The sequence below is a fragment of the Odocoileus virginianus genome, chromosome 9, assembly GCF_023699985.2.
Source record: "Odocoileus virginianus isolate 20LAN1187 ecotype Illinois chromosome 9, Ovbor_1.2, whole genome shotgun sequence".
Lineage (NCBI taxonomy): Eukaryota > Metazoa > Chordata > Mammalia > Artiodactyla > Cervidae > Odocoileus > Odocoileus virginianus.
Window position 1 is genome coordinate 28,470,449 of NC_069682.1, and position 17,875 is coordinate 28,488,323.

General features: G+C 41.9%; 1 protein-coding gene across 2 annotated transcripts in view; it reads right to left on the reverse strand.

Moving 5' to 3' along the window:
• Positions 1-17,875, reverse strand: part of RSU1 (Ras suppressor protein 1) — a 195,073-nt gene that overhangs the window by 92,206 nt on the left and 84,992 nt on the right. For both annotated transcript variants that reach the window (XM_020881259.2, XM_020881258.2), the window contains one exon: positions 1,848-1,980. In XM_020881259.2, the coding sequence (XP_020736918.2) occupies positions 1,848-1,980 (133 nt within the window). The remainder of the gene's footprint in view (positions 1-1,847; positions 1,981-17,875) is intronic.

The window sequence follows — 17,875 nt, forward strand, 5'->3', positions numbered from 1 at the left end:
GATTCTCTTTCAAATAAGTATCCATAAACCCAGTCAACACCTCTCCTTTATCTAGAATCCTAATGACGTTCAAATAAACAGAAACTGCCTGTAATAGCACATAATGGTGATTAAGTGCCTAATGACTCTAATGTACTCAAAATCCATACATTCACAATGCAACCTCTTAGAAGTGAAATGAAAACTAGAAGCACGTTTCCATGCACTGTATTCTAATTCTCTGTAAATTCCAAATTAGTGTGCTAGTGTAAATTCTAAATTAGGGTAGATTTAAAAAATCATTAACCAGAATAAACAACAGAGTGTTTCCCCCAATTCTGGATTAACAGTAGCTTATTTATTTTTCTGTAGTTATCATGTACAATGTTTTTCTAATAGTACACCACCCTACAAACCAAAGCACTGCATAACCTTCCACTCACTAATGAAACATTAGAGGCTAATCTAAAACTGATGCTAGCAACGATTAAGAATTTAAGAGAAACCAAATGAACAATAAACAGCTAATTTGCAATTATACTTTCACACATTTTCATGATGAACTAGACAAATTTCCAACCCTGAGCTATGTTCATTTAGAAGAAAAAAACCTATGTATGTATAATAATTGCTCATATCTATATGGTTCATGAAACAGTAACACACACCCTACACATCTCTCATTTTACTCTTTAGTAAGTCTTATGACATAAGATAAATATTAAGATTTCAAAAAAAATGTTAAGGTATCATCTTAAAATAAATCTAAACCATGCTTCAAGTTGCATTCATATACAAGGATATGCATCATTTTGGCAATTTCAGTTTATTCTGCTTGAATATATATCATTGTTCTTTCACAGTTTACCTTCTCTGTGATTTCGTCTGCGGGAAATATACCAAAAGGAGTCCCAGAAGTGTCACCAGGAGCATGGCCCCATGAGGACTTGTATTACCAGGACCACCACTGGCCATTCATGGGCTAGGACTCCGCCCTGTCAGTTAAATCTGACCCACTGTTCCAACAGATCCGGAGAAAGCCGTGTTGAGCTGAGGGGCAGGGAATAGCTCTGATACCCAAGGAAAAAAAAGGGAGACTCCACTGGCTGCAGCCTTTAATGACCCCCAAGGTCTTCTCTAAGAGTTGGGATGTTAAATTCTCACTGGACACAAAAACAGATCAAACTTGACTGTGAATTGTTTCAAGTCTTTTGCAGTTGCTTAAAACTAGAGGTGACTAGCTTTCAGCATTAGAGGGTCACTGAAGCACTGAGAAAAATGATCACTTCAATTTGGGGGTGGTGAGTGGGGGGAGCAGAAAATAGTAACAGAAGACACAGTAATAGCAGAGCCGGTGGAAGTGCTAGAACTCCTTCTCACCCGGACACCCTGAGGAAAAGAGAGGCAGGAATACTTAGGTTTTAATGCTGGACCCCCCAGGGGTGCCCTGGACCAGAGGGAAGGACTTGAAAGATTTTGATGCTGTGACTTAAGCCAGCTGATCCCTCCTCGTTTTCTGTCTTATCTTTTCTCTTAAAGAACAGAATGATGCTTTCTTAGTATGCTCTACTGATTTTATAAATAAACCACTTAACAATTTTGTTCACAACATTTGTTATTCTCTGCATTCAAAGAAGAAAAGAATATGTTCTGATCTTAATGTGTCTGGTGAATTTCCTTAGTGCCACGCATATTCAGCCAGTTTAATACCTTAAAAGATTTCTAAGCAAAACTGGTGTAAATTTCCTTTGACAATGTGAATGAAAAATAATCTATAAATAAAGACAATTACTATCAGTGGTTGTTAAACTGGCATAATTACAAGTACCATAAAACCAGTCTATTTCATAAAATCACAGTCTACTTACTATTTGTACGTCTCAGAGCGGATGTATTCAAAAACATGGGACACGCCAAGCTGGAACTGGTCAGCGATAGGGGTAACCCAGGGATTGTTCTCTGCTTTGAATATCTGCTTCTGACCAGTTAAATCCAAGTTTCCTGAAAAGACGGAGAGAAAAGAAAATGAAGGTCATCTAACCAACAGAAATCAAATGCATGCCTGGTAACCACAGCACAACCTTAAGCATCTTCTGAGTCATTTGATTTGTTTTAAAAATATTTAGCCCAAGTCACTGCTGGTCTATAAGCCATGTCAATGATTCCATACTGACGCAAGAAATTAGGAAGGAAGGGAAGGCGATAAGGAGAGAGGGGAGAGGGAGTGGAAGAAAGAGGTAAGAAGGAAGTAAACTTGGAAGGAATGCATACAAATGTAGCACTTGCTTCATTTTTTCCAGTATATGCTAAAGGAACAAAAACGGCCTTCCGGAATAGAGAGAACCCTTAATATCAGGACATCCCCCAATTTCACCTTGACAGTGTGCATCACCATTTGTCCAGTAAGACTGAAACCTGATCCAATCAACACCACTTTTCATCAAAGCAGGACACAAGTGGAGAAAGATGAGGACACTGCCCATGTAAAACTACTACTGCCTCTCTCAGGCAGCACAAGCACATCTCAGAATCAGCACTAAACGCATCGCAATAACATGGTTAAGGGCAGAAATGCATACACATATATCCTACCCATTCACAAATTACCTGTGAAAAGCATTTCCTCCTTTGATTCTCCAGCAATCCTTAAAGTCAGTCATTGACATCACTTTACCGGTAAGAAAAAACACAGAAACTTGGGGAAATTAAGTAATATCTCTAAGAACACAAAATGTCAGAGTAGGGATTTGAATCTAAGCCTTCTGACTCCAAATCTCTTATATATTTCTACAGTGTTTGGTGACTATGTGTCAATCTAGATCAACCAAACATGAGCCAATGAAGGTAGCCAGCATCTGGGTACCATGTGTTGGCGGCTCAGTTGATTCTCTATATATGTTTTTCTGTTTGGTATATTTGAAACTGGAAAAGAAAGTGTGAGAAAGAACTTCAAAGAACATGCTTGCCTATGAGAGAGACAGATGTTACACAGTAGAGCTGCATGTGGTTCAAATGGCAGTCAGCTGGCTCACCGACATCCTTGCCCTGAAAGTCCTACTGAAGAAGTCCATTTTCACACCTCTGGTCTACAGTCTAAGATTTTTGAACAAAGACACCTAGCAATTATTCTTAACATTTCTGTCCTGTTCAGAGGCTCCAACTGCCAATTTTGTCATAACGAATAACTGCAGGATATGGAAAACATATTCTAAGGATGCAAGCACTGCTCAAAGCACATCATTTCCCAGCTAATCTGAACTTCAGAAATGAGAAAAAAATATTCACTAGGACAGTGATGTAGTATTTCTTCTTAAAAGAAATGCTGATACTCTGAATCTGCCTTCCTTCTGTTATATCAACGGAACTTGTACCACACTTCACTTGATTATGCTCTGCACATACTAACTACAGTTTTTATAAAGTGAAAGTCACGGCCACCTTGCATCCTTAAGTCTTTCGGTGCCATTCTTCCAACATCATCTGCTTACTTTGTGTCTCTGGGTCACATTTTGGTAATTCTTCCAATATTTCAAGACTTTTTATCCTTATTGTTTATGTTATGGTGATCGGTGATCAGTGATTTTTGATGTTACTACTACACGTCACTGAAGGCTCAGGTGATGGTCAGCAGTTTTTATCAGTAAGAAAATTTTTAATATGTGTTTATTTTTGGCTGCACTGGGTCTCGGTTGCCATACATGGGCTTTCTCTAGCAGCGGTGAGCGGGGTCTACTCTCTAGATGCGAAGCGCAGGCTTCTGATTGCAGTGGCTTCTCTCATGGCCGCGCACAGGCTCCAGAGCTCATGGGTTTCAGTACCTGTGGCTCGCGGGCGTTAGAGCTCGGGCTCAGCAGTTGTGGCGAACGGGTTGAGTTGTGGCATGTGGGATCTTCCCAAACCAGGGATGGGCCCGGCAATGGCAGGTGGATTCTTGACCAATGAACCACCAGGGAAGTCCATCAGTAAGAAATTTTTAGCTAGATATGGACATTTTTGGGCTTCCCGGGTAGATCAGCTGGTAAAGGATCCACCTGTGATGCAGAGAGACCCCAGTTCGATTCCTGGGCGGGGAAGATCCCCTGGAGAAGAGATAGGCCACCCACTCCAGTACTCTTGGCCTTCCCTGGTGGTTCACATGGTAAAGACTCTGCCTACAACGTGGGAGACCTGGGTTTGATCCCTGCGTTGGGAAGATCCCCTGGAGGAGGGCATGGCAACCCACTCCAGTGCTCTTGCCTGGAGAATCCCATGGACAGAGGGGCCTGGCAGGCTATGGGTCACCAAGAGACAGACACGACTGAATGACTAAGCACAGCACATGTAGATTTTTAGACGTGGTGCTACTGCACCACGTATAACAGACTACAGTATAGTATAAATAAAACTTTTAAAACTTTTATATACAGACTACAGTATAGTATAAATAAAACTTTTATATGCAGTGGGAAACCAACAAACTTGAGTAACCTGCTTTACTGTGATATTTGCTTTACTGTGATGGTCTGAAATGCAAACTACAGCCATCTCAGAGGGGTGCCTGAATGAACTTGAAGCTCTACAGAATAACAGAGGAAAAACAGACCAACGGAAAAGTGATCCCTATTTCATAAAATGCTTTTAAAGAAAACAGATATTATGAAATAGTAAAAGAGTAATCCATCATGATATTTCCAAAGCTATTTAAAATCTGCTGGTTAAGTACAAAAATAAGCAGATACATTTCTCTCCAAGATTATCAATATTGTCAATTTCCTCATCTTAATGGTTAAACATTATTAGTCAGATATTAAATCACTTGGGAAATTAACAGGCTTTATTCTCTACACCGTGAGTCAGAAAACTGCTTGGGATAAGTGGAAATGCAAATGTTGCACATACTGGGTTTAGCCAAGTATCCTACGAAGGTGTAACACTGCTGGCAGTGGACTGCTGTTTATATATTTTGCTTTTATCTTTACTTGGACAGGAGACAAGTCTTTCAGCTTCCCAAGAATCAAACTGATTGCTTGTTTAAATTTTGCTATAATTCTCATTTCCTCATTTGCTATCCCCTATGTCCTCCTGTCCCTATAATTGTCTCTTTATTTCTTTTTCTCCAATTTCCACATTTCCTAAAAATGACTAGAACAGAAGTTTCTAGGGAAAGTCTCCCATTTACAAACAAGTCTGTATTTCTTAAGTGTCATGTTTACTTTAAGTTTTTAAAATATTTTTCGGCTATGCCACTCGGCATGTGGGATCTTAGTTCCCTGACCAGGGACTGAACACGTGGCCCCCTGCATTGGAAGCTCAGAGTCCTAATCACTGGACCACCAGGGAAGTTCCTGAAGTGTCGTGTTTTAAACGCACAGTGTCTTATGTTGTGCAGCGTCCTTAGGCAGCACGGTCACTGAGGGAAGGGCCGAGTGACCAGGTGATAGTAACCACGGGGCAGAAATTCTCCCCAAGTTGGGGGGTTACTAGAGGTAAAAGCCTCTTTCTTAAAACATCCACCTAATTTACAGCCTACACTTACCCAATATCCTCTTCCTGCCTCCAAGCCCTGCCCACTTACATTATCATGGAATCAACTGTGAAAAGAAATAATCAATGAGACCTTCGGGAAAAAAATTCCTTCTAAAATGGGTAACCAAAAAAAAAAAAAAAAAGCCATGAAAAGCATAAATTAATAAAGACGTGAACAAATTTCTAAGCAAAGAAGATTTCCCTGATAGAGATGGCTCTGCTCTAAATATCTTTCTTCCTCATCCCCCCAAATTGGCTAGTCTAATGAAAAATTCAGTCTAACTTTCTCAAGGGTAGAGTCTATCCGATGAACAAGCTTCCTGGCCTCTGTCATTCACACATTACCATGAACTAACTCAACTGGACCGCTTTCCTATTTAACCTCTGGTTCCGATGGATGGGCATCACAGGAATGTGACTTAAAAAACAAAACAAACAAACAAAAGAACTCTGGGGAAGAAGGAGGGTGGAAAGAGAAGTAGCTGTGTCTGGAGCACCGAGGATTTCTTGGCTTGCTGTATTTTCAAGGCTCTGGGTCAGTGTGAGAACAATGTGGACCAGGGAAAGAATTTAGGAAGGACCCCAAAGACAAGCCTCAGTTTTTCCAAATTTGCCCAGGGGAGCAGGAGAGGAAGACGGCCCTCTTCTTTCCCAGACTGCATTACCAGCTCCCTCCCACCCAGGTGCAGGGTTTGCCTGAGACAGACTGGCTTCTGGGGCTACTTGCTGCAGGGCTTCCACCTAGACATACTTCTCCTCAAGCAAGGAAATACAAAGAAACTATATGGGACTAAAAGTAAGTGTGTGCAAGCGCAGCTGGGGCAAACATGGACAAAAGATACAAAAAGACCAAAAAAGCCCTACTGCCACTTCTAACTGGAGAAGGCAATGGCACGCCCCTCCAGTACTCTTGCCCGGAAAACCCCATGGATGGAGAAGCCTGGTAGGTTGCAGTCCACGGGTCGCTACAAGTCGGACATGACTGAGCGACTTCACATTCACTTTTCACTTTCACGCATTGGAGAAGGAAATGGCAACCCACTCCAGTGTTCTTGCTGGGAGAATCCCAGGGATGGGGGAGCCTGGTGGGCTGCCATCTATGGGGTCGCACAGAGTCGGACACGACTGAGGCGACTTAGCAGCAGCAGCCACTTCTAAAGAGCCTGGAGCAAAAACTAGATGTTGGCAACTGCAAAAGCAGGGTCCTGTGCACTCCACCCTGCACTCAATACCACCTAAATGGTGGGCAAACCACCTAAGCCACCCCTCTAGCCCAACCCTTGGACACACTCCTATCTTCACCCATGTAAGGAACCAGCTCCCTCACCCCAGGGAGTGAGCGAGGGAACCTATCACCTGTTCTCGCTCCTCCTTGCGCCAACAGGAGCCCCGATGAAGCCCTGCCTGAATCTGTCTGGCCTGATCAGCATCATGCCCACTAATCCAAGAGTACAGGTATGTTATGAACAGGTTTAAATGGATCATCCTTGAAATCAACATACAGGTACAGGAAAGAATAGCCTGTACTCTCCTACCAGCAACTGACAAACCTGCTTTCCAATGTACTTAGTAACATCCTCTGACTAAGCCTGTAGTCTTTTTAATGGTAATCCTCTAAAAATAATGTACTAAAGTTCGATGCTCCCTGGTTGCCATATATGGAAAACAGACCTGGGGGAATAACGTCAAGAAAGGTCAGCTCTGTACCCTGGACCCTCTCGTCTGAGACCTCGAACCCTCCCGAGAGCTGTCAGTCCCTAGTACGTCTCTATTTAAGCACTATCAACGGAGACACAAGAGGCAGAGGATGACGCTAATGACACCTGCTAACTGGAGCACGCAGGAACTGCGGGCTGCAAGCTGGACGTGGTTGATTCGAGGAAGAGGAATCTTATACTGATGAAAGTTGGGAGTACACAGAACGGACCGTGAGCATTTTCATTTCTATCACTCCAAACGCTGGGGGAGGGGGAGGCTGGAGGGATGGAGTTACCCTCCCCCACCCCCACTTATTTACCTTAGTGTCAAACAATCCTCAGTCAGATTTAATACCAAACTTCACAGGTGCTTCATGGAATACTGGAACTGGGAAGCCTAGCAGAAAAGTATGATTCATGTTCATTGACATGGGGTGTGGGGGGGTGGATGGGAGGTAAGACCACACAGTAGCTTTGTGGTGGACGCTATGCTTTTTTCCTTAGCAAAGAACCATGAAACCCATGCTTCAGGTCCACAACGCACCTTAAAGCAGGCAACTATTACAGATGACAGAGATGGTAACCGCACAAGCCAGAGCCAGCACCAGCGCCGACTCTATGGGCTGTAAGCAGACTCGGTGCAAGGGGAAATGCCTGTTTTATTTTCTGAGTTAATGTCACTGGCGGAGGATGCAGTACCTGCTTCGGTGCAGCTGCGATCCTCCCAGCCGGCTCGGTGTCTCTGGCTTTCTCACCTCCCTCTGAACGAACGCAGCAATTTCAGAAGAGGGTTAAGATAATTAGAAGAAAGCTCAGCCATCATCCCATGTGAAAAGCTGACACCTGGCTCCTGGGGGCCCGGCAACAAGTTCCTCCAACCTCAGCCGAGCTCATCCATCAGCTGTCTGAGGCGGCTTTCCTCTGCAGTAATAACATGCAGGGAGCATCTCAGCGCCCCGTCAGTCAGGCTGCGGGAGCCCTAGCTTGCCGCACGCTTGGCTGGCTCCAGTTAGAAGTCCTCGCCCATCTCCTTTATTAGAAGCCTGAGCAACGCTCAGGTGCTGTTCTAACAAGGATCAGGCGGCAGGATTAAGCACTGTGACAAAGAGGATCTAATAAGCTAGAAAGGGGTGCACCCGCGGACACGCTGGCTGCCTCGCAGACACACATTCCCTCCGCTCGCATCTCCGGTGGGGAGGCCCGGGCCACGTGGGGAGCCAGCCCGCGCCGTAATGAGTGGTGACCCTCTGACCGGCGCTGCCCTTAAGATCATCTGTCACTCACAGGCTGCTTCTGCAATTGCAAATTGGATTTTCCATTTTATTACCTGCAAAGGGACCACACTTCATCCCAGAGCCTCGAGTACAGCAGCTCTGCCATGTGACGCTATTTTGTAAAGGCTAAAGCGTGGAACACAAGCATTCCCCTCGCTAGTGAAACATGTGATCGGATGCAACAGGCCTCGTGGCCCCATTGATAAGCAGACTTGTTTGCACGTATAGAAATGAGTTGTTTTCATAATTCTACTGATAAGAATTCTTCCTGAGTACTCCAAATCCTGAAACGCATGGCCAGGAACATCATTTATTGCACATTAAGCAATCAAGGCAACCTGGGCAAATTTTTCACGTCATTGAGGCATCATTCCCTTCCTTCCTAATTCCAAAATCCCGTGGAACACTTTTTAAATGAGTGCATCCTAACAGCCAGGCTCCCTTGCTCACGAAACTCTAAGGCCATCGTCTAACAAGGTAAAACTAGCAAACCGTGGCTGATGGGGTACTCTATCATCAGTATACTGGATTTGCCCAAACTCAGGAAACTGATTCACTGCTGAAGGGGTGTAGATGGGACATCATGACAGCTGAGAGATCACCTCTGCTCTGCAGTAAATCCACACACAGGAGCTAACCACAAACAACTCCAGCACAAAATAAAAGCGACATTTAGGGCTGCTCCAAATACATACATACAGATATCCTACATGTAAATCCCTAAGCTTATTACTATGTAAGAGGCTTCTAATTACAGAAGTGCATGATGGCAGCTGGAGATGGAAAGCTTCTATCTTTCTCACTTCTTCAGCAACTAACTTTATTGAATGGAAAACAAGCATGAGGCTTATAAAATCATGCTCACATTGGAATAATGTTTGCTATAATAAAACACTGGAAACAACCAGAATGTTCAGTAGGTGAGAAGCAGAATAACATGGCTACTCAATGAAATGGTTATCTGGTTATTAAAACAAATGACAAAGACTTGTATGTTTTGACTTAGGAAGAGATCTACACCCTAATTTTAAAAAATTCAGGGTATACTAAGTTTGTTATGATTTCATTTTTTAAAAAAAAAGTATAGAAGAAGGAAATCTCATATTAGGGATACGAGGAAACGTTTAAGTGAAAAAGAGAAAGAGAAGAGAAGAAGGACACATATCAAATTGTTAATATGGATTTTCTCAAAGAGGGGAAATGAAGGTGGGGAAGCGATTTGAACTCATAGAATAAAGGGTAAATTATTTATTTTCTTTCTCAAGAACTCCATGTGATTACAAGTATGAATTATTTTTATGATTAAATAAGAATAAGGTGAATGAAAAGGATATCATCAAAAATAATTCAAAATGCAAGACGGATGCTAATCAGTACAAAGGCAGTGCCTTTTATTTAAAATGGCATCATCTCACTGCAGGAACAGCCTGATGGTCTGCTAAGCCGTAACTGGATTGAGAAGCAGGGTCTGAGGCTGCTGCTTTTTCTGGGCATCATCGATGCAGTCCAAGTAGGCTGGAATGTCTCATGACAGCTCTCAAATTTATTCTGCGGGGAATTCGAGGCCACACTGTCATTCTGGCAATTGTCTGCTTAGCCTTCTGGGAACACATTTTTAAAACAGGCATTTAGCTCTCTTAATACATACGATGCACTGCTGCTTTGTGAAACATACTTAAACTGTGACTCTTCCGATCTAGTCAAGGGAAGCATACAACTTAAATGAGAGAGGCTTTTTAAAAAGCCCAACACCCTGCCAAATGGCTTCATCAACAGCGGCCTCTGCTTTATGTGTGTATTGTGTGGAGGAGTCCAGAAGCCCTTTTAAAGAATGAAGAAAAATATCACTTTACAGTTTTCCCCCGTGCCCTTCGTGGCCATGCGACATCTGTGTTCCAGGTTAAGATGGACTAGAAAAGGGTCTCTCAGTCACTGGTAAATACAATTCCTCATCAACAGAGCCATGGGCATCCTCAGGGCTCACCACCATCGCTGCTTTATCCAGCAAGTCCCTGTCCATGGAGGTTCAGTGAATAACTCATGTTGTAAACCTGGCCTTTGTGTAGGATTTCCCCATTATTCTTCTAAAGGAGGGAGAAAAAACCTTTTGCTTAACAGATTTCCCTTTTATTGTTTATGTAACATCACGAAGCATATTCTTTTTAAAAAAATATTTATTTATATATTTAGCTGTGCTAGGTCTTAAGTTGCATCACGTGGGATCGAGAGTTCCCTGACCAGGGGGTGAACTTGGGCCCTGGCATTGGGAGCATTAGATCTTGGCCACTGGACCACCAGGGAAGTCCCCAGGAAGTATATTCGAAAGCCCAGTGGGTCTGGCTCTGGATGCCACATACCGTTCACTGGCTTTCTGACCAAATGACCTTGGGTAAATCCCCGTGTTTTCTGAGCTTCAGTTTCCTCATCTGCCAAGTGGGGATAATGTACCAATTGACAGGATGGTGGGACGGAGCCCAAAGGTGTACAAAGTCATTCTCTATCCTGGAAAGCACTGCATCAATATAAAATACTCTTCGTTATTATGTTAAGCGAAATCTGCAAAGGAGAGAAAAATGTATACTGGAAAACAATTTGCCTAAAACAGAGATTCACTCAGGGAATTCGTTTCCTGAAAGTTAAAGTCGCTCAGTCATGTTTGACTCTTTGCAACCCCTTGGACTATACAGTCCATGGAATTTTCCAGGCCAGAATACTGGAGTGGGTAGCCTTCCCCTTCTCCAGGGGATCTTTCCAACTCAGGGATTGAACCCAGGTCTCCCACATTGCAGGCAGATTCTTTACCAGCTGAGCTACAAGGGAAGCCTGAGAATACTGGAGTGGGTAGCCTATCCCTTCTCCGGCAGATCTTCCCTACCCAGGAATAGAACTGGGGTCTCCTGCATTGCATCTCCTGAAATAGAATGCAAAATAAACATCCATTTGCCTGGTAGTACTCTTTCAAGGAAAAGGCCCCCAAGTTCATAAACTTCTCAAAGGTCTGTGATCAAAAGTAGGGCCATGGGGCTTCCATGGTGGCTCAGTGCTAAGGAAATGCCTGCCAATGCAGGAGACATGGGTTCGATCCCTGATCCGGGAAGATCCAACATGCCGTGAAGCAACTAACCCCACGCATCACAAATACTGAGCCTGGGAGCTGCAACTGCTGAGCCCACATGCCACAGCCACTGAAGTGTCTGTGCCCTAGAGCCTGTGCTCTCCAACAAGAGAAGCCACCACAATGAGAAGCCCGTGCACCGCACTAAAGAACAGCCCCGGCTGGCTGCAGCTAGAGAAAAGCCCATGCAGCAAAGAAGACCCAGCACAGCCAAAAATAAAATAAGTGAGATTAAAAACAAACAGCAGGGCCAAGAAAAAACTTAGGAATGCTCATGTCATTCCCTAGAAGACTGAACGGTGGCAGTCTGCAGCACCCCGCGAGGGTCGGGCCCCAGAGCGCATTAGGTCACTCACCGTCCTCCCACTGAAGTCCCCCAGTTCAAGGACAATGTTCTCTGACTGCCTGGGAAGTTGGAAATGTAAGCACCAATGAGAAAGCCTGGTTACCCCAGAGACCCCCAAGGAGACATCCTGAATATCAACACCATAAACTAAATAAAAGGATGTTCAAGGAATAAGTTCCAGCAATCACAACTTCTTGTAAGATCAATAAAGGTAGCACACCCTTTGGTAATCTATTCCAAGTATAGATGGGTAAGAATTCTGAAACTGAAACCAACTATCTCATTTTATGAAGAGCAACATGATGTGAGTGGAGGAAAGAACTGACTGTGAAAGAAGTGAGCACATATGTGGAATCTAGAAGAATGGTACAGATGAACTTATCTGCCAAACAGAAACAGACAGGTGTAGAGAACAAATTTATGAACACCAAGGATGGAAGGGAAGGTGGGCTAAATTGGGAGGTTGGGATTGACACATAATACACTACTATGTATGAAACAGATAAAACTAATGACAACCTCCTGTGTAGCACAGGAAACTCAGTACTGTGGTGACAAATGGGAAGGAAATCCAAAAAAGAGGTAATATACGTATCGTACAACTGATTCACTTTCTGTACAGCAGAAACCAACACAGTGTTGGAAAGCAACTATATTCCAATAAAAATTAAGAAGTCAACACATCTGGATTCAACTCATGCCTCTCATGAACTACTCATGTATCCTTGAATGTCATTTAAGCACTCAACTTTGGTTTCCTCACCTATGAAAGAATGATATCAGGACTGATAAGTTCTAAACTTCCTTCCCAGTGTAAAACTCAACTAAACTTTTTAAAGGAATTCTCAAAATTAAAAAAAGCATTTGTATTTATGTCAAAGGATGGATGTTAACTAAACATATCGTGGTAATCATTTATAATATATGTAAGTCAAATCAGTATGCTGTATACTTTACACAGTGCTGTATGTCTATTATATCTCAAAGTTAGAAAAAAAAAGAAAAAATTATGCTAAGGATACATAGATATTCACAGTGATTTATGAATTCAAAATTTCATTTATGCTGCTTGTGCTCCTCCAGAACATCTGGAAGCAACTCAAATAACTAAAGGTTAATATATTACGAGACACTCTTAGGATGGCAGAGTATGTCATCATATGGTTAAAAACGATTTCAAATAAAATTTAATTACATGGGGTAATGGTCATGACACAACATTGAGGGCTCAAATGTAGGCTATAAAACCCACATGAGAGGATCGTTATGTTTAAAAAAAGTTAAATACATATGTGTAGGAAAAAGACGAGAAGAACATACACACACGTGCATACACAAAAAGAGCAAAGACTTCTTTTTTTTTCTTTTATTTCTTTCTTCTTAATAGCAGTTATTTATGAAGGGGAGGATCACCCTTTACTGTGCTTCCCAGTTATTCTAAAGTAGTGATTCTCAGACTTGAATGGGCATCAAAATTTCCTGGAGGCCTTGGGAAAACCTCCAGAGTTTTTGACTTAGGAGGACCTGGATAAAACCCAAAGTTTACATTTCTAACAAGTCTTTAGGCTTCCCTGGTAGCTCAAACTGTAAAGAATCTGCCTGCAATGCAGAGGACTCAGGTTCAATCCCTGGATCGGGGAGATCTGGAGAAGGGAATGGCAAACCAACTTCAGTATTCTTGCCTGGAGAATGTCATGGACAGAGGAGCCTGGCGGGCTACAGTTCATAAGGTCCCAAAGAATTGGACAAGACTGAGCAACTAACACTTTCACTTTAGGGGATGATGATGTCTTCTCTAGGGACCATACTTAGAAAAAGTTTCCATTTATTTATAATAATAAAAAAATTTAAGCAATCAAATGTCTTTAAAAGCTTAAATAAAGCAGCCCCAAATATTAAAACTATTTGGAGTACTAAAAAAAAAATCTGAATTTTCAGATACTACTACCAGTTCTATTAAGATATTAAAAACACACACACACAAGCTTCCATAAAGTAGTGAAAGCTAACATTAGTATCATCTGTATCATAATTATAAATAGCAATTAACTGTGGAGCATATATTATGCACCAGGTGTTGCTTCAGGAGCTCCACGTTATTTCAAGGAGTAACGACAATGGAAAAGTATCACTATTATCTCATTTAAACAAGAAGAAACAACTAACATTCAGGGAGGCTGAGCGCCATATTCAAGGTGGGATTCAAAGGCCAGGTTATCTGACTCTTTAAAAGCCCTTGGTGTTCCCAGTACAGGACACTTAAAACATTTTCCTCTTCCTGCAAAAAGGTACTGAGGTGTTGCTGGGAAAGTCAGCGAAAGTCAACAATACGACATGGTGGAAAGAACACTGAGAGAAAGAGAAAAACACCCCTCACCTCCCTCACAGGGTCCAGAATCCTATCATCAGAACCACAGTCTAGAATCACCACTGTTACCTCCAGGAATTCTCTGTCTGTATTAGGACACCCGGGCAGAAGAATGTGTTTGGCTGATAAGCTTTCATTAATATGACAGTGAATATTTTCAACAGACCCTGTTAATATAGAGCATGCACTTCCCTATTCAAGAGTCAGAAAACAAGGCCAAGGGTTTCTGGTGGGTTTTTTTTTTTTTTTTTTTTTTTTTTTTTTGCTTAAATTGATCATGTATTTTTTTAAGTTAATTTTTGATGGAGTATAGTTGCTTTACAATGTTGTGTTAGCTTCAGATGTACAGCAAAGTGAATGAGTTATACATATACATGTACCTACTCAGTTTTAGATTCATTCCCTGTTTAAGTCATTACAGACTATCAAGCAGAATTCTCTGTGCTATAAAGTAGGTCTTTATTAGTTATCCATTTTATATTTAGAACTGTGTCTACGTCAACCCCACTCTCCCAATTTAGTCCTCCCTTCTTTTCCCTTGGGAATTATGTTTGTTTTCTACATCTGTGACTGTATTTCTATTTTGTAAATAGGTTCACCAGTACCTTTTTAAGATTCCACACGTAAGTAATATCATATGGTCATTTGTCTTTTTTAAAAAGAATAAAGTCTTGTGTCATTATACACTGAACAACTCACTATTTTAAAAATAATAACATTTCATTAAGTCAGAATTGTTGAGGAAACATGCTTCAGAGAATTGAAATTATCCTGGGAAATTCTTATCAGAGAATCACAGGTTTGAATGTGGGTGAGGAATCCCAGACAAGGTGACAGGGGCAGATCACAGGTGGTGTGGATATTGGTATATTTCAATCACTTTTTTTTTTTTCCTGGCAAGGCTTTCCTGAGGTCCCTGCTGCAACTGGGGACAGTGAGAACAATCTGATTGCCTTGCTTGTTGGCTCCCCAAGGGGTGGGACAAGCCTGTTCCTTGCATGGGCTGAGGGTAAGGGTGTGTCCAGGGCTAGAGGCGTGACTCAGCTGTTTTGCCCACCTCTTAGGTGGTTTTGAGTGCAGGGCGCATGCTCAGTATCCTGCTTTTGCTTCAGGCTCCTCAAAAGTGGCAATTAGGTTTTTGGTCTCATTGGATCTTTATCATTTAAAAGCAAACATCTATACTACTACAAAGAAATAGCCATGACTCATATTTTACAATCGTCAGGGCTGAGTCAAAGCACTTCTGAGGGTCTCACGTGTCTCCAACAGTTTCAAAAGGCTGCCCTCTAGGGAAGGAAAGGGGTGGGAGGCAAGGAGATTATACCCCGTCTCTCCCATCTCTCACCATTTCCTGAACACCATATCTGCATCAAATGACAACACTGGATCCGGATGGCCCCCAGATCTGAGGCTCCTCCCTTTTCACCCAACATCTGAAGCTGCACTTGGGAGATTTCATAGGTACAGATATGCTCACTAGCTGACATAAAGAATCTGACCACACTCTGTGATTCAGTGGCTAAGACGCTGTCCTCCCAATGCAGGAGGCCTGGTTTGATCCCTGGTCAGGGAACTAGATCCCACACGCTGCAACTGAGACCTCACACAGTAATAAATATTAAATAATTAAGTAACAAATATTGAAAAAGAATCCAACCACAATCGAGATGCACATACAACTGGAGAACACATTAATGGAAGTTTGCAGGGTATGAGGGGTTGATGGAGATGGAGTCTTAAACACATCCAGATGTGTATCAAATTTTCTTTTCCAAATTATGTAAGAAGTGGAAATGACTTTAGTTCACAGGAGATAACAGGTCAAATACAGGCTGATTCAATCAGTACAAATATGATCACCTAATCTTAATAATTACCATCTTAATCACCTTCCCAAATGGCAATAACTTAAGAGTTTTAATGGTTAAACTTAAAAACAGTTGTTTGAAAAGCAGAGCGATTTTGCAGCCAATAGGTCTGATGCTGAAGTTTAAATGTCACTGAAATACATGCCTAGGCATTTGCTCCTATGGAAGTATGAAATGAAATTAACTTTATTTTTTATTTATATATAAATACCCTTGAATCCAATTTTATTAAAGGTTAAGTAAGGGATCAGCCTACTACACAGAACCTAAACTTAAGTTATATGTAAAAATGGCTTGTTTCAGCTTTGCTTCTCACTCCAGAGCTTATATTTTTATTACTTTGGTGCCATGTGTTACACTCTCTGCAGAGGCTCTAGATGGTAAGAGTGCAGATATTATGCCACATAAAATATGTACTAAGATAATTAAGAACTGTGAGTGACACAAATGCTAAATCTACATGAATAGAACTGCAACAACTGTAACTCAATTTCCAGTAAATTCAAAATTATTCATGCTAAAGAAAAGGCAAATGTCTTTCAGGTTATACATTAACAATCCATTTTAATCTGTTTTGATGAAAGTTATTTTCCCAAAAGTTTAGCAACTGTAGCTCAGAAGAAAGATGCAATAGGGAAAAACCCCACAACTATGCAAAAGCGTATTTCCATGTGTGCAAATACATACATAGACATGCATGCACATACACACACATTCACCTACTTGAGGACTTAAGAAATACGATAAAAGCAAAAACTACATATTATAGCAGAAAAGACATAGTAGAATATAAAGTAGAAAAAACCTGATGATGCTTTGTTTTTAGTGTTATTCTTTTTTTTTTTTTAATTGGGGTAAACTGTGGAAAATTCTGAAAGAGATGGGAATACCAGACCACCTGATCTGCCTCTTGAGAAACCTATATGCAGGTCAGGAAGCAACAGTTAGAACTGGACATGGAAAAACAGACTGGTTCCAAATAGGAATAGGAGTATGTGATATGCAGAGGACATCATGAGAAACGCTAGGCTGGATGAAGCACAAGCTGGAATCAAGACTGCCAGGAGAAATATCAGTAACCTCAGATATGCAGATGACACCACCCTTATGGTAGAAAGGGAAGAAGAACTAAAAAGCCTCTTGATGAAAGTGAAAGAGGAGAGTGAAAAAGCGGCTTAAAGCTCAACATTCAGAAAACTAAGATCATGGCATCTGGTCCCATCACTTCATGGGAAATAGATGGGGAAACAGTGGAAACAGTGGCTGACTTTATTTTTGGGGGCTCCAAAATCACTGCAGATGGTGACTGCAGCCATGAAATTAAAAGACGCTTACTCCTTGGAAGGAAAGTTATGAACTAGACAGCATATTGAAAAGCAGAGATATTACTTTGCCAACAAAGGTCCGTCTAGTCCAGGCTATGGTTTTTCCAGTGGTCATGTATGGATGTGAGAGTTGGACTGTGAAGAAAGCTGAGTGCCGAAAAATTGATGCCTTTGAACTGTGGTGTTGGAGAAGACTCTTGAGAGTCCCTTGGACTGCAAGGAGATCCAACCAGTCCATCCTAAAGGAGATCAGTCCTGGGTGTTCATTGGAAGGACTGATGCTGAAGCTGAAACTCCAGTACTTTGGCCACCTCATGCGAAGAGTTGACTCATTGGAAAAGACCCTGATGCTGGGAGGGACTGGGGGCAGGAGGAGAAGGGGGAGACAGAGGATGAGA